Here is a 26062-nt window from a genome sequence, read left to right as displayed (position 1 = left end):
AGAGTAGAGCAAGTGATGGAGGGAGACAGGGATGCTGTTCTATTTGCAGTAGTGAAGGAAAGACTCTTACAGAAGGGGCATGAGAGCAGAGTCCTGGAAGAAAAGGGGGAGTAAGCCTCATGGCGGGAAGGCTGGCCAACATTCCAGGCAGTGAGAACAGCAGGTGCAAGGGTCCTGAGGTAGGAGTGTGCTTGGCATGTTTGAGCGACAGCCAGGAATGCACAGTGGTGGTGAATAAAGGAAAGAGTGGTGGCAGAGAGGCAGAGAGAGAAGGGGAAGTTCATGTGTGGCCTTATGGATACTGTGCAGCCTTATAGTGGGCAGCCATGGGGGCGTGGGGATGTCGAGCAGCAGGGTTGCGACCTGACACACTACGAAGGATCCCTGTGGCTGCCGGTGGAGGCTGCTGGTGGGAGGAGCCCAGAGAATCTGAATACATTCTGAAGTCAGACCTATAGGCTTTCCCAGTGGCTTGCAGCAGGATTGGAGGAACTGGCTGAAGGCTGACTCAGGGGGGTTGACTGGAGCAGCTGAGAGGACGCAGTTGCCCTTTCCTGGGTTAGGAGTCTTGGAGAGCAGGCGTGGAGCTAGCTCAGTGTGGTTGGCTGGTAGACATCCAAGTGCAGACGTCAGATAGGCAGGGGATTGTCAGCATAGGTGCTCAGGGTGGAGCTGGACAGAGGGGAGTCTGCAGAGATGGTCTTCAAAGCCAGGGAGTAAGTGCAGGAAAGGATGGGGCGAGGCTGAAGGTCATCACTCCCTCTTAAAACAATTCATATTTGTTTGAAAGGGAGAGAGAGAGAGAGAGAGAGAGTGAGAGTGAGCGAGATCTCCCATGCATTGGTTCACTACCTAAATACCTGCAACAGCTGGGGCTGAGTCAGGCCAAAGCTGAGAGCTGAGTATTTAATCTGAGGCTCTCATGTGGGTGGTAGGGACCCAACTATTTGAGCCATCATCTGTTGCCTTTCCAGGTGCACATTAGTAGGAAGCTGGAATTGGAAGTGTAGCTGGAACTTGAACTCAAGTGCAGGCATCTTGACTGCTGTACCGAATGTCTGCCCTGTCGCTGTCCCCTACACTTGCCCCCAGTCCCCAGTTGCTGCTGGTTTCAGTCCTTAAGGCATTTACCTAAAACCATGTCAGTAGTCTCCTTCGTTGTCTATTATCCCCAGAGCTACCTGGGAATCCTGGGACTTGTCCCCTTGTATCCCTGCCCTTGGAGGCCTCTGCTGCAGCCTGCGTCTACACAGCCTGCAGGTGACTATGTCCTGTGTGACATGCTCACTTGCCCTGCCAGCCACTGTCATGTCCCAACGTCATGCTTACAAGCAAAGCAGTGGATGCTGTTTCTTTCTTCCTGTTCTGGGCCTTCACCGTCCCTTCTACCCGGAATCCACTCCCTTACCCAACGTTTTGTGATAGCCTGTTAGTCGTTGTGCCAAAAACTTGAAAAGACTTACATCTTTAAAACATACCCCTAGAGATGGTGAAGCGGTGTCCGCTGTGTGATCTGGGCTGGGGCTCTCCGGTCTGGTCGCTGCTGGGATGGGAGTGGTGGTGGTGGTTTGGTCATGCAGGTGCTTCTGCGGAGGTGCAGAGACGGAGTGGATGAGTGGAGTTCTAGCTGTGAAGGGGCGGAACTGGGCTGAAGAAGGGATGATGCTGACTTGTCCTGTGGCCTTGTGCAGGGGTCATTAGATTGCCAGGAAGGCTACAGAAGTCTTTGGGATCCTCATGGATCCAACAGCCACATGCCAACGGGGGAGGGAATCCCAGGGAAGGACTTAAGTGAGGGTGCCCAGGGCAGTACGGGGCTCATCCCCATCAGAGACTCAGGAAGGGCAAATAGCTTTTAGGAGTACTCACATAGTCAAGTCCAGTCAACTGATAATGCCTGCTTTCCAGCCAGGTGTCTGAAGCAAGGATGCAGTGATTGATTAGTCAAGTCTACCTTGGGGCCCAGTGTTTGCCATTCTTGTCTAGGAGGGTGTTTCTGAACTGAGTTGAGGAGTGCTCAGCACTCCCCATACACTGGCGGGGAGTCATGCTGTGTGAACTACCCACCCTCCCGTCAAGTGAGATCTGATTTGAGAGTCACCAAGTCAGCTGCAAACTAACAAAATCTGTTAGTTTAAGAAAAAATGAAGGAAGGCAAAAAGGTACAGGTTTCCTCCTTGAGCTTTGGAGATGACAGCTGCTTTTGTTGTCGTCTGTGTTCCACATCGTGCGGTGAATCACACAGAAGATCCCAGAGAAGCGAAAACAACACTTTGGAAAGAAGAAATATCTGAAGTAATAAGAGTTGTCCTCCGCCAAAAGGAAACAGTTTGTGAAAGTATTGTTGAGTGCCCAAAGTGCTGTGTGAGTGTCAAACACTCACTGAGGAATACCATCTCGGCCATCGCGCCACCAATCACAGAGCTGTCTTGTCTCCTTATGCTGCTTCCTGCAGTTCAGTTCCTCCCCGGGGAGCACGGAGAGAACCTTTGCTGGAACCGGGTGCATCCTGGCTGGTGAGGGCTGAAGGCAGGGACACGTGGCTTGCAGGATGGTCAGCCAGTGTATCCAGCAGCGATCCAGCCTGGGAGAAATGGACAGTGGCCTCCCACGCCTGGCCTATGGGAATTAGTTCCGGATGGGGAAGTCAACCTATTATCTGAAAGCGACTTTGCCTTTGGGGCAGCCTGCTGTTGCTGGGGGCATTCACCCAGATGGGAGACCTCCTTGTGGAGCCTCATCAAGGCCATGGGTTTTTGGTGAATGCAGCAGCAGAGCTGGTATCTCTTCCCTGAGCACTGGGTGTCCAGAACCTGCCTGAGCCGGTGACCGGCGATGTGGCACAGGGCACCAGCGGGCTCAGGATTGAGCATGCTCACCCCGGAGCTGGCTGACCCCGTCCCTGCTGCCTCCTGAGCTCCCTGCCCCTTCAGTTCTGATGATGTCCAGACCCTAAAGGCCTCTGGCTGCCAATCTCTCTGTAAGATTTTGCATCTTTTGGTTTGCTCCAAAGCAACGTGTATCCAAATAGTCCAGACTTGGCTTTGTAAACAGATGCAACATTGTAAAGAATTTCTTTGCTGGTGTTGAGTGGAGATAGGCAATGAAATACTTATTGTCAGTAAGTGTTCAGGAGACTTTTGGGTTGTCTGATAATCCAGGAATGTTCAGGAGGAGGGTTTGAATCCCTGTTTTCAGCTTCTTTGTAGACTTAACTGACAAAAGAACTGACTGATTCTTGCAAACTGCACTGGAAGTTCGTCTCTCTGCTTTATCCAAGGCCCTTGTTCCTCTGAATACATGGACTTCAGTGGAGGAAAGAGGCAGAGTTTGCTGACCTGTTGCCCCTGTACCTGGAGGGCTTCTGTGAGGTGGATGTTAGGGGCAGGATTCCTGCTTCCACTGTCTGAATCCAAACAGCAGGGGGAAATCACACATTAAACAGAAGGAGATTTGTGTGAAGAATTATGAACCTGTGATACAAAAGTCTTGCTGAGGGGGCCTGCGCTGTGGCGTAGCAGGTTAAAGCCATGGCCTGCAGCGCTGGCATCCCATATGGGCACTGGTTTGAGTCCCAGCTGCTTCGCTGCTGATCTAATGCACCTGGGAAAGCAGCAGTGGATGGTATAAGTCCTTGAGCCCCTGCAACTGCATGGGAGAGCTAGAAGAAGCTCCTGGATCCTGGCTTCAGATTGACTCAGCTCTGGCTGTTGCAGCCATTTGGGGAGTGAACCAGTGGATGGAAGACCTCTCTCTGTCTCGACCTCTCTCTGTAACTCTGCCTTTCAAATAAATAAAATAAATCTTAAAAAAAAAACAAACCCAGAGAGTCATGCTGGGGTCACAGGAAACTGTGCAGTCCCCTAGGGCCAAGGGCACCCAAGGAAGGACACACCTGGAAAGGGCGCAGGCCTTGGTGGAGAAGGTGGGTGGCACTGACTTGGCTCATCTGTGGTCACAGAGAAGTGGGAAGCACCACAGAGTTCCGGGGTTAGGCACTTGCAGCCGTCGCGCCTGTGTGGCACACTGGTGCAGGCAGGAAGCCTGGGGTGCACCTGTCTGGAGGTGGGCATGAGTGAGAGGAGGGAAGCAGCATGCCTGCAGGCAGAAGGCTGGAGCCCCAGGTGTGGTGGACTGAGGGTACTGTGCTGGGGCTGGGAAGTGCTGGGAGACAGCACATTCTGATCTGGGTTGGGGCTGCTCCACCAGATGTCCTCACGCCCCCTCCAGCAGCTGCTTCCTCCTGCAGTGTTTTCTCCAGCCTGCACCCTCTGCTGAGAAAGCTTAACACGGTGCTCCCTGCAAAGGAGAACTTCTAGAAGGAACTCCTCCAAGCATTGCAGAGTGCGTGTAGAGGGTGAATTTGGGGCCCAGAGGACACGCATTGTCACTAGCATGTATGTGTTGCCCCAGGATGTCTGTGACAGTATAGGCTGCCCCTTCCTCCAGACTGCTGTTTGCTTCCGTGTGTGGCTCACGCAGGGGCCGGCTCCTCCGGGAAGACCATAGCTTTGCTCCAGGAGCTGGGGCAGCTGTGAACAGAGACCAATGGTGGGGGCTTGTGGAGACTTCAAGGTTCTATGTTGACTCCCCATTTGCCGTGTGTGCCTTTTGAATCAGACCATTATCTCAGGCCAAGGTCAGAGTTCCTTCCTTTGTGAGGCCTTGACTGGTCCCGCTTCCTCCAGCAGGCGTGTGTGAGCGCCTGCATGCTCTCCCTCTCACTTTCTCTGGCCTTTCTTGTGTGTGTGAGCACCACTGAGCACTTGTTAGACCCTTAAAATTCTGGCCCTGCCCCACCTACTGAATCAGCATGTGCTTTTCACAAGGTCTGGAGGCACATGAATGGTTAAGAGGCATTGACCAAACCACACTGAGTGTATTAAAATACGTCAGTGTTTTGCTGATTACATTTTAGAAAGATTTATTTATTTGAAAGACATAGAGAGAGAGGTCTTCCATCTGCTTGTTCACTCTCCAAATGGACTCGATGGTTGAGGTTGGATAAGGCCAAAGCCAGCAGCCTGGAACTCCATCCAGGTCTCCCACATGAATGGCAGAGGCCCATGTACTTGGACCATCTTCTGCTATTTTTCTGGGTGCATTAGCAGGGAGCTGGACCAGAAGTGGAGCAACTTGGACTCGAACCTGTGCTGGCATGGGATGCCAGTGTCACAGGCAGCATCTTAGCCTGTGATGCCACAACATCAGCTCCACTGATTACATTTTTAATAGCAGTTGTTCATAAAAGCCCAAAGAAGCAAGGGCACCCTAGTTCAGCAGCAGGGGCAAGTTCCTCAACTGGTTGTCTGGACATCGGAGTCTGTATACCTGCCCAGCTTTGTCCTAGGGGCAGCTCTATTCATATGACCTGTTCCTGAGACAGAAGCCATGCTTTAAACAATGCCAGTGGGGCTGGCGCTGTGGCATGGCAGGTAAAGCCTCCACCTGCAGTGCTGGCATCCCATATGGGTGCCGATTGGAGTCCCAGCTGTTCCACTTCCTATCCAGCTCTCTGTCATGGCCTGGGAAAGCAGTAGAAGATGGCTCAGGTCCTTCGGCCCTTGGCACCCATGTGGGAGACCTGGAGGAAGCTCCTGGCTTCAGATCAGCACAGCTCTGGCCATTGATTGTAGTCATCTGGGAAGTGAACCATTGGATGGAAGACCTCTTTCTCTCCCTTTGCCTCTCTGTAACTCTGACTTTCAGATAAATAAATAAATCTTTAAAGAAAAAACCCACAATGCCAAATAGGGCTAGTGCTGTGGCGTAGTAGGGTTAGGCCTCTGCCTGCAGTGCAGGCATCCCATATAGGCGATAGTTTGAGTTCTGGCTACTCCACTTCTGATCCAGCTCTGTCCTAATGCACCTGGGAGAGCAGCAGAAGATGACCCAAGTGCTTGGGCCCCTGCACCCATGTGGGAGACCTGGATGAAGCTCCTGGTTCCTGGCTGTGGACTGGCTCAGCTCCTGCCATTGTGGCCATTTGGGGACTGAACCAGAGGATGGAAGACCTCTCTGTCTGTCTCTCCCTCTCTGTATCTGTAACTCTGCATTTAAATAAGTAAGTCTTTTTTTAAAAAAACAATGCCCAGCACCATGTTTTGCACACAGAAGTTGTTCACAGAAGACAGATCCTAACAGTTCTCTACTACTTTGGAGGTATCATCTGTCTTCTCGAAGATTCATGAGTTCCTAGCAGATTCATGAATTTCACCAAGACTGTTTCCAGCCAGACGTTCATGGCTGCTAACTCCTGGTGCTGCCACCAGAATGTCTAGGCTTGGACCTGCCAAGGTTGTCTTTCCTGAGTGATGGTGAAGCCTGGGGGGAAACCACTTGGAGAAATGGAGCTCTTGTTCACGCTGAGACGGCTCTGTCCCAGGAAACCCACTTTCTGATGTCCTGCGGAAACTCTATAATTGATAACTGGATTTAGGTTTTAATATAATGCGAATGTGAATGGGAGGGAGTGGGAGGAGAGGAGGAATTGGCTCGCCTGCCACTCTGGCTCAGAGATAAGGGACTAATTGAATTAATCCGGGGAGAGCCCTGGCAGCTGGTGAGAGGCATTCTGAGGCATTTTGGAAGGCACCTGCAGCCCAGCACCCTTGGCTCTGAGCCCCTGTCCCTCGAGAGGTGTGCCGGGGGACTCTGCCCCCACCTTCGTGCTGCTGGGAGCAGCTGCAAATCTCCAGGGCTGGTCTGGGTGCGTGGGTGCACACGGGCGTTATCGACTCAAAGCAGTTGTGACCTTGGAGTCATAAGCTCAGGGTTTTAGACCTGTGCAGCATTTGTCAGCTCTGTTCCCATAATCCAGCTTGGCTAGAGACATTTCCTGAGGTGACTGCTGTGGGACTAGCCCAGCCTGCCCTGTGTGGCTACCACTACCCCTTCGCTATTCCTGGCCTCCAGATGTGGAGAAAGTTGGGGTGCTCCTGGACGATGACATAGGGGACCTAAAGCATGAACAGCTTCCACCATTTGGGGCATGACCTTCTGCCAGTGTGCACACCAGGTCGTATTCATGCCCACGATGGTATGGGCATCTCGGGTGGCACATGTGGGGTATGTTCACACACTAGACATATCTGGAATGCAATGTCTGCTTGGCCAGAGCGTTTGTCTTCAGCATCTGGGAGTGATTACTTTCTGCCCAAAGTCAAACGGGGCAGCAGCCATAGAAATTCCACACTGAGGCAAATTAAGAAGAGAAGCAGGCAGCTGTGCCTGAGGGTGCTCATCTGTGTGGAGGGCAGGTATGAACTCTGTCCACCACACCTTGGGTGCTGCACCAGAAGGGACCTACATCCAGGGTGCTCACCAGGGTGCTGCTGCCTGTGGCTGGAGCCACAGGAACTGTTTCTGGGACCTGAAGGAAGACTCTGATTTTGTCTTTGCAAAGCTGACATTGTGGTGTGCTTATTACCTGTGAAAGGGTCTCTGCCTCCCAGTGCGATAGTCGCTGACGCTGGCAGATCTGAATCGCAGACAGCAATCCATCAACTCAGATTTCACGGCAAGCCTCACTCGCCAAACAATGTTTTCTCTTTAAAATTTCCATTGGTTCCAAAAAGCATGATCCCCCGCAACCTCAGACTGGCTTGTTTCTATATCAAAGGCCAGAGAGTCTCCAGACTCTAGAACGAGCCAACTCAGGGCACTCCTGCAGTCATGGCCTGGTCACTTCTATGTGGGGTTGCAGACATGCACCTCGTGCACAGTGGATGGGACCCCGACATGCCCTAGAGCTGGTTGCAGGCATAGTCCTGCTCGGGTCTGCTGCTGAACACAGACCATTGCAGGAGAGGTGGCAGCTTTTCCTCTGCAGATGGTTCTCAAGCATGAATTAAAGGCGACAGTGTGTCTGGGGGGCTTCTCAGGGACCAGTGACATGGGGCATGTGGCGTTGCAAATGAGAGTACTTCACTTTGCTGTTCCCTGCGGGTGGCTCTTAGCAGGGCTGCCCCGCATCGCCCGGAGCCCCAAGGGATGTGTTGCAAAGCCATGAGGTCTGCTCATGAGCAAGAGCAGTGTTTGTTTTCCCTTTTTTTTTTTCCTCTAGCAATTAAAAATGTACAAGTTGTAATTTAGAAATACACGGATGCCTGTGGATTTCTAAATTGGATTAAAAAAGTTGTGGCAGGGAGTCCAGGGAGCAGTGTATAATTACAGCTCTCACCAGCTCTAGACTTTGGGTTTCTTGGGCAGGGGGAGGCATCACAGCCCCAAGGAGCTCCCAGACCCAGGGTGTCAGGAGTCTCACGAGGGGCTTGTTGGCCATAGAGATGGGAAGGAGGATGCACAGGGAGGCCGGGGTGCTGCCTGAGTGCCTGGGGCTTTGAGGATCTGCAAGGCTGCACAGAACAAAATAAGCTGGAGAGTGGAGGTGTTTTCTTGAGGGGTTCAGCTGGTCACAGCCCGGGCTGTCTGGTCACAGAGTTAATGAATGACTAAGGGAGAGTGATTCAGAGATGGCCTGGTTCTGAGGGCTATGAGGCAGAGAACAGTAGCATTTTGCACAGCTGAAATGAAATGAAGAAAGTGTGTATTCACTCTCAGTGTCTGAGGAAAAAGGAACTTTGCGTCCCCCGAGCCAGTGCTGAGGCACTATAGTAGAAATGATCCAAGTAGGCAGGTGGCTCTGGAGGTTTGGAAGGCCTGAACTCCAAATGGAGGATGGTGACCCAGTGACTGGGATAGCCTGAGCTCTGGATGGAGGGTGGTGACCCTGGCACTGGGGTAGCCTGAGCTCTGGATGGAGGGTGGTGACCTGGGCCTGGGATTAGCCTGTGTCTGGATGGAGGGTGGTGACCTGGTCACTGGGATAGCCTGTGTCTGGATGGAGGGTAGTGACCCGGGCACTGGGATAGCCTGTGTCTGGATGGAGGGTGGTGACCTGGGCATTGGGATAGCCTGTGTCTGGATGGAGGGTGGTGACCCGGGCACTGGGATAGCCTGTGTCTGGATGGAGGGTGGTGACCCGGGCACTGGGGTAGCCTGAGCTCTGGATTTAGGGTGGTGACCCGGGCACTGGGATAGCCTGTGTCTGGATGGAGGGTGGTGACCTGGGCACTGGAGTAGCCTGTGTCTGGATGGAGGGTGGTGACCCGGGCATTGGGATAGCCTGTGTCTGGATGGAGGGTGGTGACCCGGGCACTGGGATAGCCTGTGTCTGGATGGAGGGTGGTGACCCGGGCACTGGGGTAGCCTGAGCTCTGGATGGAGGGTGGTGACCCGGGCACTGGGATAGCCTGTGTCTGGATGGAGGGTGGTGACCTGGGCACTGGGATAGCCTGAGCTCTGGATGGAGGGTGGTGACCCGGGCACTGGGATAGCCTGTGTCTGGATGGAGGGTGGTGACCCGGGCACTGGGATAGCCTGTGTCTGGATGGAGGGTGGTGACCTGGGCACTGGGATAGCCTGAGCTCTGGATTTAGGGTGGTGACCCGGGCACTGGGATAGCCTGTCTCTGGATGGAGGGTGGTGACCTGGGCACTGGGATAGTCCATGTCTGGATGAAGGGAAGTCCAAGGACTTGGTGCTGCTTATCCCAGCTTCCTTGGGCCTGGAAGAAAGGACCCAGTGTTTCTAGGTCTTCCATGCTTCAAGAGATGCGGGAAACCTAGATGTCTATGTCCAGTCTCTTTACTTTTAACTCTTGGCAGCCCATTAAAATAAGCCAACAGACCTTGCAGGCCAGACAGACTGGCGGTAAGCCACTTGTTTGCACCCTGATGGCCGGCAGTCTACCCCGTTTTAGGGTTGGAATAACTAATGGGCTGGCCCAAGGTTCTGCCGCTGGCTTGGCTCTGAGGCTGGTTTTCTTTTCTTCCCAAGGGCTGTTTTCTGGGGATGCTCTGGAATAAGCCAGTTGTCTGGGGTTTTCCTGGCTGACAGACAGCTCACCCTCTAGGACTCCTGAGAGTTTTTCCTAGAAGTCCATGGTCATGGCCAGCTGGGCTTCCCCAAGTGTAGCTTCTGCTGCTTGGCCTTCATGGGATGGAACTGGATTCTTGGCCCAGTTGTGTGTTTTCCTAGGATCTCAAATGGACCTTTCCTGGGCCGTTGGACTAATGCTCACCCTTGGACCCTGGAATGTCCTCACTCAGGGTGACGGATGCCATCTGAACATAGATGGTGGAGAGACAGAGGAGCTGGGGACAGCGTGAAAAGTTCTAAAGGCATTGGAGCCCTGGCTTTCTGCTGTGGGTCTTTGTTGCTCTACCTGGGGGCTGAAGTGATATCTCTGGAACATTTTCTTCAAAGTGGAGCCCAGGTCCCTGCATCTGATCACCTGTGGATGATGGAAAATGTGCCATATCCTGGGCCCCACCTGCCCACACCACACAGGGTATTGGGGTCTAGCCCTGGAATCTGCATTTCAAATGCATTTAAGGAGGCTGTTGTGCACACTGCAGGTTGAAAACCTCTGAGGGAGGGTGGTGCAGGCACTGGGCAGTAGGACCTTGTGATTCCCAGGCATGTTCTGTAGGCCCTGCTCTGCAGGAATGCAGGTGTGTGAGAGGGGCCTGTGGTCACTGCCACAGGGCCCGACAGAGCAGTGTTATGTGTGGCTCAAGGCCTATATCATGCATGTGTGACCAGTACAGCTGCATGGAGCCCCATACCCAGAAGGGAGCCCTGGACTTGCGGGTTTATCACTCTGTGGTCAGCCTTGAATGTATTTATTTTTGAATTGAGTGAAGGCTGGTGGCACATGGGAGCAGGCCCTGGGCTCTTGGCAGCTCTGCCGTGTGGCCATGACTGCTTCTACTTCCCCACCTCCCCAGAAAGGGCTGTCTGATGCCCACTCCCCACCTTGCCATCCCTTGCAGCAAGCGTGTCAGTGCAGAAGCAGGCCCCATGTGCTGAGGACACCTGTGACGCTCTGCCTGTGCCTGGTGAGTCTCCCTGTCCCTAAGGAAGTGTGATGGTAAATAGATTAGAAAACCAGCATGACGGATGAGGGAGAGATGGGTGACAGAAGGAGAAAGATTTTCTTCCCTACTTTATGCACACAGGGTTACACATTTTCAATTTGTACTACAGATGCTGTAGCTGGCTGGGTCTATGAACGCTGTGCCTGCTGGGTCTATCTTACTGGTGGCTCCCACCAGTGAAACGATGTTTTCTTTCCCCCAGATCTTTCCTCTCTCTGCCTTTTACCAGCTTTTCCTGCTGATACTATCTAAAGCCTTCCATGTCTTTGCAAGTTCCTTTGTATTACGCATCCCGGTATTTTTGTTGTTGTTGTTGTTCAGTGAATGTGAATAGTTGAGGGTTTTTTTGAAGGATAAAAATAGTAAAAGTTCTTGTAAATTTTGTGGAAGAGTTTTGAACACTTAAAGAGAATCAATGACAGCTTTCCAATTTGCGTGGTTTCTCTGATAATGAAGTGCTAGATTTTGACCACGTGGACTTGCTTATGCACTCGTTAGGAGTGGTTTGCGTTGCCTCATCTTGTCAGGCAAAAGTCAGCAGGATGTGCTGCTTGGTGCATGTTTGTAGAACGGGATGTGGAGATTGGAGTGCATGCATCTTGGCAATGTTTTTATTATTATTATTTTTTATTTGAGAGGTAGAGTTACAGAGAGAGAGAGACAGAGAGAAAGGTCTTCCATCTGCTGGTTCACTCCCCAGCTGGCCACAATGGCCAGAGCTGAGTGGATCTGAAGCAGGGAGCCAGGAGCTACCTCCAGGTCCCCCATGTAGGTGCAGGAGCCCAAGTACTTGGGCCATCTTCTACTCCTTTCCCAGGTGTAAGCAGAGGGCTGGATCAGAGGAGGAGCAGCTGGGACTGGAACCTGGAACCAGTGCTTTTACAGGATGCCAGCGCTGCAGGCAGAGGCTTAGCCTACTGCGCCACAACACCTGCTTTTGTTTTTTGGAGGATGAGCATTACTTCAAGTAGACGTTGTCGTGGTCTGAGTCTCACCTGGCTCTCGCTTGCTCAGCAGCCTTTGTCATCACCCATGCTCTACTTAAGACGCTGGCTTCCCTTGGCTTGTGTAGTGCTCTTTTCTGTTTTTTTTTCTCTGTGTTCCCTGGCTGCTCCCTCTCAGTCCTCTTGCTTTTGACTCAGTCTCTAAGTGTTAGATTTGCTGAGCAGTTACTCCTTTGCCTTTCTTCCTCGCTCTCCATTCTCTCGCACAGTTGCTAAGAACAAGATCCTGGGAGCTGTGTTGCTTGGGCTCAGTTGCTACTAACTGTGGTGATCTTGGATAAATTGTGTGAGCTTTTGCTTTATAGTTTTATATCAATTAAATATGAGGATAGTAATAGTACCTTTCTCTTAACCTTGTGTAGGGATTAAATAATTCATATGACTTTGTGTAAGTAAAATAGTAAATGTTTTTAGTTAATAAAAATTAGCTGTCTGGCCTTCTGTTTCTGCTGGTAGCAGACCAGTTCTCTGACCCAGGACAATGGGGCAGCTAGCCAGAGAACCAAAAACATCTGTTGAAGGTTCCAGAGAGCTACCAAGGCAACCAAAATGTAATAGGCCACAGGATTGCAGAGAGAAAGGAGGCTGAGGTGAGACTCATTGAGTCTGACATCCTAAATTGCCTTTCACCTTGATGCACGTACCGCTTTATCAGGGGCAGGTGCAGAGACTACCTCAGCATGCAGAAAGCACAAGAGGTGGCTGAGAAGTTGAGCAGAGCTAATAGTACTTTCATAGTGCTGGGATGCCCGGGCTCACCACGCAGTAGACAGATCTTCAGAATTCTAGGCTTTCAACTGGAACCCCTGCAGATTAGTATCTAAAAGTCAGGGCCAGATGAACACAAGACAAAGCCATACAAAGGCAAAGACCCAGTTTTGAGTGAGCTCAGTCCCTTATTGGATTAAAGTGATCTACTGTTGCAGCTTGCTAGAAGCTAAGGAAGATCCTCTGTGGAGGAAAACATCGTTAGAGTCTAAATGTCCTCATCAACGATGGTTGCAGTCAATAGTTACTGGTATATCCAGAAATGTGGCCTAGAATGGAAAAAATATTGATAGAAGAAGTATTGATAGGTGATTCCAATACTAGAGTTATCAGACATGACATGTTAAAACATGGTGAGAAATACATCCAAGAGAATAGACAAGATGAAGAATGTTAGCAAAATATGGCAGGAATACATAATATAAAGACTCGAATGGAAATTGCAGAAATAAAAAATAAAGAAATTGAAAATGAGGTAAATGACATCAATAGATGATTAGACAGACTTGAAGGGAGAGTGATAGGGAATATAGCTCAGTGGAAGATCCTAAGACGAGTTTATGGAGGGCAGAAAGTGGAAAAAGCAGACCAGAGCATAAGAAGGGTATGGGGCAGGGATCTAAAATGCCTCCATTTGAGGACCAGGTGGAAGAAGGATGAGAATGGGTAGAAGCAGTATCTGAACAGATAGGCCAAAGTTTTTCTTTCTGTTTTTTTTTTTAAAGCAGTAATTTGCTTTTATATATTTTTTTTTGTTGAAGCAAAATATTCATAAAAGTCAGTGTAGAATTCAATGACCTTCAGTACTTCACAATGACGTGCAGTCAAAGCCACTATCAGATTCCAGAATGTTTGCATCACCCCTGACAACTCCAGGCCCTTCCAGCTACTTTTAATTTCTTCCTCCTTACGGCTGTTAAACAGGAAGTGTTGGTAGAGAAGTTGGAACCTGTACCCTTTGCTGATGGGAAATATAAAGTGATTTAGCTACTCTGAAAGATGGTGTGATAGTTTCTTAAAATGGTGAACATAGGGGCCAGAGCTGTTGTGTAGTAGGTTAAGCCTCTGCCTGTGGAGCCAGCATCCCATATGGGTGCTGGTTCAAGTCCCAGCTGCTCCACTTCTGATCCAGTTCCCTGCTAATGGTCTGAGAAAGCAGTGGAAGATGACCCAAGTGGTTGGGCCCCTGCATCCATGTGGGAGACCTGGAAGAAGCTCCTGGCTCCTGGCTTTGGACTGGCCCAGCTCCAGCTGTAGTGGCCATTTGGGGAGTAAATCAGCAGGTGGAAGATCTGTCTCTCTCTCTTTCTCTCTCTCCCTTTCTCTCTAACTCTGCCTCTCAAATAAATAAATCTTTCAAAACAAAACTAAAAATGTTAAACATAGCAGTACCATATGACTCAACGACTCTGCACCTAGGTATACACTCAAGAGAAATGAAAGCATATGTCCACACAGAAACTTAGACAGAAGTCATAGTGGTATTATTCCTAATAGCACCACACATCCATCAACTGAAGAATGGGTAAATAAAACAGGATATATCCATACAATGAAATGCTATTCAGTTATAAAGGGAATGACATACGGATAATTGCTACAATCTAGGTAAAGCACAAAAACATTAAGTGAGAGAAGTCAGTCACAAAAGACCACCTGTTGAGTAATTCTACTTATATGAAATATCTAGGATAGGCAAACCTGTAGAAACAAAGTAGATGAGTGGTTTCCAAGGGCTAGAGGGTGTGTGTGTGTGTGTGAGTGAGAGAGAGAGAGAGAGAGAGAGAGAATAAGGGGTGACTCATGCCCACTGCCCTTAAATTACTGGGAGAGTGATACCACTCTTTAGTTCTGCTGAGTCAAGAAGATATGTTATTATCTATAGATACATTAGTAGCAGAATTGCTAAAAGAAAATATAACTATAAATACAATAACAGGAAATATGGAATAATAAGGAATACTAGATTACATATGGCAAGAAAAGAGAAAAAAGGAAGCTAGATGGAATATGTAGATTTCAATCCAAACATCAGCAATCATTTTAGGTTAACATAATTTGGTTACATACATTTATTTTGAAAAAATTATCAGACTGGGTTTTTAAAAACTATATTCTACTTACAATAGCTACATCCTAAATATACTGGCACTGAATGTTATAACAAATAGACTGGAGAAGAGAAACCATGCAGCTAAAACTGGTGCTGCACGCATCTGGCTCCCAACCATTCCATTGCGTGGCTTCTCACTGCCTTAGAATCAAGTCTAAGGTTGATTGTGGTCAGGAGCCTCCCCACCAGAGCCCTTGGCCTGCCTTCCTCCAGTGCCCTGACCACTCAAACTCCTTCCTGAGGCACACTGTGTCCACTCTGCTCCAGTTCCTGCGGCCCATGCCCTTGCCCTCTTGGAAGTGAGACCAGAAATGACAGAGGTGACTGATACCCTGTGCTCCTCCTACCCCGACTCCTGCCCTCTGCTGGGGGATCAGCCCTGTCCACAGCCTGAGAGCTCCTGGGCCTGGCCTGTCTTGCTTCTGGATCCCTCCAGAACATGGAGAAGATGGGCAGAAAAGACTGTTAATCTGAACCAGTGACTAAATCAATGATAACAGACAGTGGTCATCCTGGAGCATAGTAGTGACACTATTTTTCAGCCAGAATGAAGTGAAATAGAAAGTGTGAAAAAGGTACCTATGGGCAAAGGTAAATAGAGCCCAACTTTTTCAAGCAAGAAGGTTAATGGATTTGGGGCATGTATTTAATGATGACAAGTGATTTTAAGCAGTTCAGATATTGCATTATTCCCCCAAATCTGAACTCTTGGTGGAAGCCGTCTTGCCTTCGCCCTTCTTGCAGAACTCGGCAGAGGCCCTTGCCTTTGGTTAGTGAGCTATGTGCTTTTGTTGACTTTAGCAGAAATCTGGGGCTCAATTTGGAAATTGCGTAAGTCAGTTTTAGGACACTGCTGCTCTCATTTAGGTTGGTTTGCTGCCCCAAAAGCTGCAACAGTCAGGACTGGGCCAGTCCAAAGGGAGGAGCCAGGTACTCCATCTGGATCTCCCACGTGGTTGGCAGGGAGCCAGCCACTGGAGCTGTCATCAGCTGCCTCCCAGGATGCACATTAGCAGGGAGCTGGATCAGAAGCGGAGGCGGGACCTGATCTCAGGCACTTCACCTGGGGTACCACAACTCCCACCTGGCTTGTATTCTTGAAGTCTGTGAACTTCTCTATGTCTTATGTGAAGTTAATAATCTGTCGTTCGGGGCATGTACAGCTTGAAGGATAAGGAGCGCCGTGTCCTCCCTCGCCACCTTTAGGAATGCACAGAGGGCAGCCCGGGTGTGCACCTTCCACTCATCCCTCACCTGGAAAAGTCTAAATGAGCCAGGGGTTTTGTGTTGGTTTTATTAAGACTCGTGACAGGGACATGTGGCGATGCTTGTTGGAAACTCTCTCTTCCAACTCACTTTCTTAGCTTGTTGTCGAAGCTCAGTTTCTCTTCTCTGCTGGCTTTAGAAGGCACCACAAAATGTAAGGCAGCCACAGCTTTGTGGCTGCCTAGCAACCCAAGCCCCAGGTGAGGAGGAAGTGGGCAGAGCTGAGCAGCTGGCTGGCACCACAGGCTTTTGTGCTGTAATGAGCCCTGGGGGAACCAGGCCCTGGAGGGAGCCAGGCTTCCTTGCGGAGCCAGTGCAGGGCAGCTCCAGGAGCGCATGACCTGCACAGTCCGACAGTCCCTGTGCTCATGGTTGCTGCAGAGTCTATGCAACTTTTTCTTTTCTTTTTTAAAGAATTATTTATTTGAAAGGCAGAGAGGCAGAGAGGCAGAGAGGCAGAGAGAGAGAGAGAGAGAGAGAGAGAGAGAGAGAGAGGTCTTCCATCTGCTGGTCGCTCCCCAGATGGCCTCGATGGCTGGAGCTGAGCTGATCTGAAGTTGGGGTTAGGAGTCTGCGCTCCGTGGCATCTCAGGCTGTCCCTGTCTTGAGCTGTCTGTGTCAGGGTGCGTTCAGTAGGCAACGTGGTGGGGGTGGGCCTCTCACCCACCACCCATCCAGGCACTTGGAGGGGAGAGCTGCACTGCCTGTCTGCCTTGGGTGGGGGTGGCAGGCTCCTGGGAAGATGAAATTGACTTAAGGAATGGCCCTGAACTTGCTCACAATCCTGCGGGGCTACTGGGCAGTTCAGGTCTGAGCCAGTCTGGCTGATTTCTGCCAGGCGGGCTCTGGTGTCTGTCCCCAGCGAGTGGGTCCCCGGGAGGCGTGGTGGTCCAGGCTGGCCTCACTCTGCTGGTGGCAGTTGGCTGGCTAGGCGGTAGGGGGAGGGGTGGCAGGCGAAGCATCCAGGCCAGAGGCTTTCACCCTCCAGCTGGCCTGCCCTGGCTTCTTCAGGTGGTGCTGGCATTCCAGCAGTGGCAAGAGTGGACCCCCCACTCCGCACCCCAGGGAACAGATGCTTTGCTGGTCTCGGCCAAGTCACACGTGCTCCTGCCCCATTGGAGCCGGCCGGAGGCATCCCAGGAGTCGAGGAGGGCTCTGCTCTCGAGGGAAGGAGCTGCTCCATCCCTCCGTGAAGGTGTGGACGCAGGGCTGCGGAACGGATGGAATGCAGGAGCCGGGGCCTTTCTGCGCATTGGACCTTTTCCTTAGGTGGATTGATTTTCTTTTAAAAAAATCAGCAGGTTCCTCACATCGGAATTATTACTAAAATTAGTTGAAAGGATAGCCCCTCACATGTATTTATAGAACGGTTCTGTGCGGATCTATTTCAGGGTTACCCAGGAATTTTATTGCCTGGATGAGGGATCACTGCAGAGCTGCTGCCAAAACCCAGATAATCATTAAACCACCCAGCACCACGCCACTTCCCCGGATCAGGGAAGGGAACGAATGTATAAATTGAGACGTGACATCAGCCTGGGTTCAGATGTTCGTTGGTTTTTTTTTTTTTTTTTCCTCTTTCAGGATGGTGAGTCCGCCCTTTCTTGTGGGAGCACTGTCTAGCTGCAGCAGTGGAAGGAGCCCCGGGGACACTCCACAGGCTGTCTCCAAGGAGCACAGGGCTGCTGCTAGGGCTCCGGAGAACAGGGGCGCCATTTCAGTGCTGTGCTTTGACCCTGGCAGGGTGACACAAAATTCAGGGTATTTGGAAGGACCCTTGTTGTGGCTCCGGGCCTGACTGCCTCCTGAGTCCCCAACCCCACCCGAGTCCTGGCCACAGGTAGACCGTGTGAGCCTGCAGCGGGCTCCGAGGTCCTGCTGCGCCACCGTCCCTGCCCCGCGTTTCCCTGACCGCTGCCCTTCTGTCATCACCCTGTGAAACGTTACCCTCCCACATAGCTCCCGGCTTGGTCTTTATGTCCTGAAGTGCCCGGCGGTGTCCTGGCCGCTGAACTGAGAGCGAGGAAGGATGCAGGGGCCAGGCTGCCAGGGGATCAGGGTTGACTTGAGAGTCCCTGGAGTCAGGAAATTCCAGGGCCCTGAAGTCATGGGGAAGACATTGGACAGGAGAGGCAGGGATCAGGTTGCCTCTGTGGACCTGGGGATTGAGGTTCCCTGCTCTGGCAGCCAGGGGTTCCTGTCTGGGAAGTCCGGATCCCCCGGGGCACATGTTGGGAACCTGCAGATCCTGGCTCCACTTGCTGTCTGTTCATGCTGTTTTCCTGGGGGAGTTTGTGACCCTCTCGTAGTGATCCGACATGATTGAGGAGTTCATTCAGGGTACCTCTCAGTTTGCTTCTAAAAACGATTGGGGTGGGGGGCGCTTGGTGCAGCAGGTTAAGCTGGCACAGTGGATCAGAGTGCTGGGGTTTGAGTCCTGGCTACTCGGCTTCCAATCCAGCTTCCAGCTTATACACTTCCTGCTTATAGGCAGCAGATGATGGCTCACGTGCTTAGACCCCTGTCACCTGAATGGGAGACCCAGATGGGGCTCCTGGCTCCTGGTATTGGTCAGGCGCAGCCCTGGATGTTGTAGCCATTGGCAAAGATCTCTCTCTACCTTTTCAAATACAAATAAATATTTCAAAATAATGCTTCCTAGTTCTCCACGTAGTGAGGGAGATTCTCCTGTCTTTACGCTGAGCAGCTTTCTTCTTACCCCTTGGCTCACAGGATGGTTTGAATATTAAGCTGGGGTGTCATGGTGACATGGGGCTTGTGTCACCTGTGTTGTCAGGGTCCACTTGGTGCACACAGGGCCCACCTCCCTCAGGGCAACTGGTTGGAAGTGCACCCGGTTCCTGCAGCCCACCCGCGAGGGTCCCACGTGTACCTCCCGAGGGACAACGAGGCGGAGTGGGAGGGGCGTGTGCTGCGGTTCGCTGGGGGCGATGGCAGTCGTTTCCTGGAAGGGGCACGTGGCGGTGTCTGGGGGCTGCTAAGAACGTAACAATCGGCTGTTCAAAGGAGAGGAACACGAGGATGGGCTCCCACCCGTTCTGACGGTTGACTGAGCGCTGTCTCATTCCCTGTGTGTTCTCTCTGTGAGTCACGCTTGCTCACGGACACAGTCTCTTGCAGGGAAGGACGCGCTGCCGTCTTCCTTGGTGCCCTGCCTGTGTCTGACGTGTAATTTTGTTCAACTTGAACTGTGGGAACCCTGGTGGTTAGCGAGGCCTGGAATGGGAGGAGGGACGGGAATGGGGAGAACAGGCAGTCTTCCTGCTGGCAGCAGAGGCCTGGCAGGACAGGGTGGGTATCCAGGAGGGTGCATGACTCGCCCCACATTGCTGGGGGGAAAACGGGACGCTGTGAGGGGTGGAAGTGACATGAACCACAGCCACCCTCGGTGTAGCCACCGAGGAGGGGCTACACCTGCTGGTCACCAGGAGCCCTTGTCCCCAGCCCAGCAGAAGAGCAGGGCTTAGGTGGGGGTGGCAGGGACTAAAGACCCCAGGGCCAGGGTCTCTCAGCCTTTTCATCCCCTCTCTGCCCTCTCCACATGATGAATGGCCAGGGAGGGCCAGAACGGAGTGTGCTGGTGCTGGCCTGGGTGGCTCATGGCTTCAGATTGGCGCAGCGCCAGCTGTGGCAGCCATATGGGGGTGAACCAACGGAAAAAGGAAGACCTTTCTGTCTCTCTCTCTCTCACTAACTCTGCCTGTCAAAAAAAAGAAGAAGAAGAAGAAGAAGAAGAAGTAACAGTGTTGCTGTCCTGGTCACAGGACCTGAGCTTTTTATTTTATTTATTTATTTTTTAACATTTTTTTTGACAGGCAGAGTGGACAGTGAGAGAGAGAGAGAGACAGAGAGAAAGGTCTTTTGCCGTTGGTTCACCCTCCAATGGCCGCCGCGGCCGGCGTGCTGCGGCCGGCGCACCGCACTGATCCGATGGCAGGAGCCAGGTGCTTCTCCTGGTCTCCCATGTGAGTGCAGGGCCTAAGTACTTGGGCCATCCTCCACTGCACTCCCGGGCCACAGCAGAGAGCTGGCCTGGAAGAGGGGCAACCGGGACAGAATCTGGCGCCCCGACCGGGACTAGAACCTGGTGTGCCGGCGCTTCCAGGCGGAGGATTAGCCTAGTGAGCCGCGGCGCTGGCCTAGGACCTGAGCTTTTTAGTTGGTAACAGCAGTAGAGGTTAAAATCAAGAATGAGCCTCCAGCAAGTACAGCTGTGCACATGGTCCAGTGTGCCTGTTAACAGGTTCAGGTTCTGATGGAATTTTCCATCAGAAATTTCCATAGAGATGATAAAGCCTGTTTCGGTCCGCAAGCGATCCTGGGCTTACGAGACGCCTGCGGCAGGGAACTGTTCCTGTCTGCTGCTTCCATAGCCGGGGGCAGGTAGCTCCCTTGTGGCTTTCCTCAGAGCTCTGGGTGCACCTCTGACACCACAGCAAAGTCATTTTGGCTTGTTTGATTCCTGTGTTTCACTGCTGCCTTGGATCAGATGATTCATCTATAACATGTCCATCAAGAATGCTGAAATTCACCAACATGCCTTCAGTTTGCTATTGGAGAAACAGGAGGAGAAAATCAAATAGGATTAACCCTTCCAGTAATTTCACTAGGTACGTCTCACAAATCACAGAGAACCAATTCCTATCATTCTGTGGTGGACAAGCGGGGTCTTCAACAAGAACTGACAGCCTATGTCAGGTGCCAGGCGACACAGCCAGGCGACAGTCCAGATTTCTCTTGCTGATGGTCATAAGCAAAGACTTTTCTTTGAAAGATTTTAATTCCTTGTTTGAAATATCATTTTAATAGCAGGTTATCAAGCACCTCTCTCGGTATTTTATGGTAGTTATGAAGCTGTCTCTGCTTTTCCTCAGTCTCCTGTCATTTTGAAAAGTGAGCTGGGGCTGGTGCTGTGGCATAGTGGGTAAAGCCACTGGCGCCGCAGCTCACTTGGTTAATCCTCCACATGTGGCGCTGGTACCCTGGGTTCTAGTCCCGGTTGGGGGGCCGGATTCTGTCCCGGTTGCTCCTCTTCCAGTCCAGCTCTCTGCTGTGGCCCAGGAAGGCAGTGGAGGATGGCCCAGGTGCTTGGGCCCTGCACCTGCATGGGAGACCAGGAGGAAGCACCTGGCTCCTGGCTTCAGACTGATGCAGTGTGCCGGCTGTGGTGGCCATTTGGGGGGTGAACCAATGGAAGGAAGACCTTTCTCTCTGTCTCTCTCTCTCACTAACTCTGCCTGTCAAAAAAAAAAAAAAAAAAAAAAAAAAGCCCCTGCCTGCAGTGCCGGCATCCTGTATGAGCGCCAGTTCAAATCCCAGCTGCTCCAGTTCTGATCCAGTTCTCTGCTATGGCCTGGGAAAGCAGCAGAAGATGGCCCAAGTCCTTGGGCCCCTGCATCTGCGTGGGAGACCTGGAAGAAGCTCCTCGCTCCTGGCTTCTGATTGGCGCAGCTCTGGCCATTGTGGCCAGTTGTGAGGTGAACCATCGGATGGAAGACCTCTCTCTCTCTGCCTCTCCTTCTTTCTGTGTAACTCTTTCAAATAAATAAATACATCTTAAAAAAAAAAAAAAAAGAAAGGAGAGCCTTTATTCTCCAAGTCGTGAGTGTAAGAGCAACCGTACAACCTGAGAAATCAAATATAAAGTTACAAATGGAGGTTCCCCATCACATTCATCGCAGTCTTCTTGGCTAAAATATCTTCCTGTAGTTTTAAGTAAGCGCATTCTAAATGTTACGTGATGGTAGTGGTGCAGCAACCTCCAGATCTTAATGACCGTCCATAGCAAAGGCTCATTTCTTGCTCTGGTTTCGGCCCAGGACGGGTCACCAGAGTCTGGCTGCTCTGTTCCATGCAGTGATTCGGGAAGCCGAGCGCCTTCTCTCAGGGCACCCTGCTGGTTTCTGCTGTGGGGTCCTTCTCTGGGTCTTCTGTATCCGTCCATAGAAGAAAGTGGGGCACTCAGTGCCCAGGGCTGTCAGGGTTATGTTCATCCCCATTCTGTTGGTTAGAACTTGGCTATGTGGCCAGAGCCTGGCTGTAGGCCTGGGTGATGTGGTCTTTGCACCTAGGAGGTAAGGGGAACAGGGTTGGCAAATGCATGGCGTTGTGTTGACCACTCCAGAACACTCAGATGTCACAGCTGATCCCAGAGAGGATGCAGCATGTGGTGACCGAGAACATGGCCTTGACACAAACTGCTCCAAATCCTGGCTCCACCATTGGTCACACGGTGATATTGGGCAAGGAACTTAGTCTCTCTCTGTCCCTTAGTTTCCTCCTCTATAAAATGGGACAGCAAGAAAATTTACAGAGTTCGTGTGAGGATCAAATGATGTACCTTGTGTACATGTTCAGAACAGTGCCTGCAGTAAAACTAACAACACACAGGTGTTTGTTAAATAGGAATTAAAAAAAAAATAGTAACAAAGAGACTGAATAGCATCTTTGGAATATTGTAACTTGGATGTGTTCCTGTGCAGAAGGTTTCTTTCAATTGAGTGCTAAGCCTGTTTCTTGAGCAGCTATTATTTGTGATGTGCCAGGTATGACACATGACCAGAATACGCAGACTTCTCACCCAATCAGATGCAGCAACATGTTCTCCCCACCAAATTGGTCTTTAAACTCTCAGCATCATGATCTCGGTCCCCACTCCCCAGACCCATGGCTTCTCTGGGGTCCTCAGAGCGGACAGTGGCACTGACCCAGTGTCCTGTGGGCTTCTCCTCTTCCATCCTTGCCTTTGCCGCCCTGTCAGTGCCAGGAAGACCTGTCCATTTGCTGTGCGGTTCGCTCCTGAGCTGTTTGCACTAACGTGTTACCTCTTGCAATCACGACTCACGTATGAGAGGGGTGCTGATTAACATACCGTGGTTTCCCCTTGCAGAGTCCCCGTCCGAGGAGCAGGCTGGCTTAATGGGCTCTTTCTCTTGCAGCTGGATGACTGCACGCTGCAGCTGTCCCACAATGGCACCTACCTGGACCTGGAAGCCACCCTGGCCGAGCAGCGGGATGAGCTGGAGGGCTTCCAGGATGACGCGGGGTAAGAGCACATGTGGGGAGCAGGCGTATGCGGAGGCCACTGCTTTGACCTTCTCTGCGCTCACAGTCACACAGGCAGAAGGTTCTGTCCACTCCAGTAACTTTTCTCCATAAAGTTACTTAGAGGTAGCCCGCCCTAGGAACATTTCTGGTATAGTTTAATCAAGCAGGTAGTATGTACATTCTAAATTGTTTTTATCAACCAAACAGATATCAGATTTTTATGGATCACTGATGGTTTAAGTGTTGTTTTCAAAGGCCATTTATTGGACCTTTTATTTTATTGGCAGATGCTCTAATTGTCCCATACTATATTATCTTTTCTACTGATTACAGTGGAGAAAATGATGATTGATTGTGTTAACTAACCTCAAGTTGCTCTTAGCCTACAGACCCATGTGTGAAAACTCAGATATGTGCACAGAAAGTGGCAGCGGTGTGGGGTGCAGCGCTGCTGGCCTGGCTCATTGCAGGTCCTCCCCTGCACCTGGGAAAGAGTCCAGAGGCAGAGGCCTAGCGATGTGCAGGAGAGCAGGATTTATTCAGAGTAAAGAAAAGTGCAAGCTCAAGAATCAAGTAGTGCATGAATTAATAGCCAAAAATGCAAAAGGGCCCCAAACAAAGAAAAAGCCTTCTCCAAGGAAGATCATCCAATAGTCAAAAAGTCCTCTGCTAAGGAAAAGGCCCAGTCAAGAGAAAGCCTCAGGGAGATTAGGCCTTTCCTTTGAAGGCACAGGGGGTGATGTCCAGGGCGGAGCCCAAGTGAGTATTCAAAAGGGGGAGGAGTTCGGGGCAGCGCTTGAGCACCACCCATTTCCACGTCCCTTTAAGGAGATAGCAGAAGGGTCACGGCGTCAGGTGCATTGTGGAACTCTGGGAAAGGGGCAGGGATTTGCTGATGCTTGGGGCATGGGCCTGCACTGTGCACAGAGAGGGAGCTTTGGATGGTGCACGGAACAAGGGGACTTGTCGTGTGGGCCCGTGCAGGCTGTCATATGGCCTGGCGCCACCGTCCTGTGGTGGGTTGGCCTTGCTGTCAAACCGTGATTCCCTGGAGCTGTCCATCACTGACTGGCTGGGTCATCAACGAGCTGTCAATGGTGGCTTGACTGACGCTGTCAATCATTGCTCCTCTTTGTAGTTTGGGTTGGTAAGGAGGTGTCAGACCTCAGCTTCTCCCCTAACTACCTATGTTCCCACAACAAAATCAGCCATTCCTACATCCATTAGACTAATGAAAAAGCCTTCTGATGGGGCGTTTCTGCTGTTTCCACCCCTCGCTCATTTGGAACCAAGTATGTCTTTGGTTTCACCACCTTCCTCCTTAAAAACCAACTTAGGGTCCCCGATGCTCTCTGAGTAACACTCAGCCCTTACTCTGCTACTAGAGATGCCCGGAAGGGAGTTTCAACTCCCTGCCTGAGCTGAAAACACAGTCAAGTGAATTCTCTCTGAGAGTAAGGATTTTTAAAGAATAGCTCAAAGAATGGGGAAAAGTTGGATCCTTCTTCATACTGGATTCATGTAGCTGACCCCCCTGCGTGCTGATCAGGCTTCCTGGGTTTCCCTGGTTTTTACACTCTTCACGATGTGTGGTCATTATGCCTCTAATTGTCCTCCTTCTCTGCTTCTAAGACTCTGCTGGGTGGGAACCGTTCAGCCTGTGTGATGACTAACACCTGCTGTTTTCTCGGCACAGGGCAGGTACTTAGTGAATGGTGGTGGCCAGGTGAGTGGCACAGTCCCAGAATAGGTTCCTGAAGGGCACTGCCATGATCACCAGGAAGACTGAGATGCTTGGTAGGACTGAGCAAAGTTCTAGGAGGATACCCGTCTTCTCTCCAGAGTGGTTGTAGGGCCACAGCAATAGTGTTTGCAAAAATACCCAAGGAACCATCAAGATGCCCACACCTGGGGGGTGTCTTAAGTCGCACTCATTCCACTCATCACATTTCAATTTAAAATGGTTAAATTGATAGATGTGGGAAAATACTACTGCAATTGTTTTATTTTTTCCAAAATATTTGACAGTGACATCCTATATGTAAAGTGTCAGAGTGCAGGCTGGATGACTTCCTGGCTTATTGATCACACGGACCCCAGGAGCCATGTGACCACATCACTGTCAACTTGAAGAAAGTGTTTCTAGTGGTGGTTTGCCCGGAGACCTTGTCCTGTTTGGGTTTTCCCCCCATTTTCTTATCAAAACTTCAATGATTTGGAGATGGAAACTCAGGGGGAAAAAGTGCTAGTATATTTGACAGCTGTGGGGGTAAAGGGTGGGAAAGAAAAGAATGCCGGTGGAGCACCTGTTTTGCCCAGCACTGCACTAGGCACTTTCTTCACAGGGTCTTTGTTTCATGGTTCATTCTCACAATGGTCGTGTGGCTGGATTTTATTGTCTCCATTTTTCACTGGAAACAACTGAGCATTGAGAGTTATGTTACACGTTCAGGCTGGCTGAGCCAAAGGAGGGGAGAGCCTGTTTTGAACACACAGGGGTGACCAGTTCCCAAATATGTACTCCTCTGCCCTCCCAGGTACTTCTGGGCAAGGGGCTTTGGGCAGTAAACAGCATGAAGCTTGGCACCTTTGCTGACAGGAGACTGACTCAAGTGAGGTCTTCAGTCCTAGTCTAGGACAGTGCCTCCAGCTGAAACAGCGCCACCACACTGCAGGGTGGCGCCAGGGAAAACACCTTTGCTGCTATCATCCCTTCCTGACACCGCAGCTCGCCCCGACAACACCAGCAAGCACATGCTGCAAGTCCCTCCGTGGCTGTCCCCAAAGAACCATTGGCTCCTGCTCCGAGCCCACCAGGGTGCTTCCTTCTGAATCATCACTTGGCCGTGAAAGAATGGAAAGATGCAAGAGTTATTTAGAGTGCAAGCCCATCCAGTATG

At 51.1% G+C, this 26062-nt stretch overlaps 1 protein-coding gene across 12 annotated transcripts in view; it reads left to right on the top strand.

Moving 5' to 3' along the window:
- The window catches only part of FHOD3 (formin homology 2 domain containing 3), a 483564-nt gene that overhangs the window by 35948 nt on the left and 421554 nt on the right, over positions 1-26062 (top strand). For 11 of the 12 annotated variants that reach the window (XM_008261223.5, XM_089305775.1, XM_002713503.6 and 8 more), the window contains exon 2: positions 23054-23160. In XM_008261223.5, the coding sequence (XP_008259445.4) occupies positions 23054-23160 (107 nt within the window). Of the gene's footprint in view, positions 1-10748; positions 10905-23053; positions 23161-26062 lie in introns of those variants that run through there. The other variant, XM_089305773.1, reaches the window with a different exon arrangement.

This window comes from Oryctolagus cuniculus, chromosome 10, assembly GCF_051225735.1.
Source record: "Oryctolagus cuniculus isolate XC-2025 breed Fujian yellow rabbit chromosome 10, ASM5122573v1, whole genome shotgun sequence".
Lineage (NCBI taxonomy): Eukaryota > Metazoa > Chordata > Mammalia > Lagomorpha > Leporidae > Oryctolagus > Oryctolagus cuniculus.
Note: the sequence above shows the minus strand (reverse complement) of the source record. Positions and strands in the feature narration are given on the sequence as shown.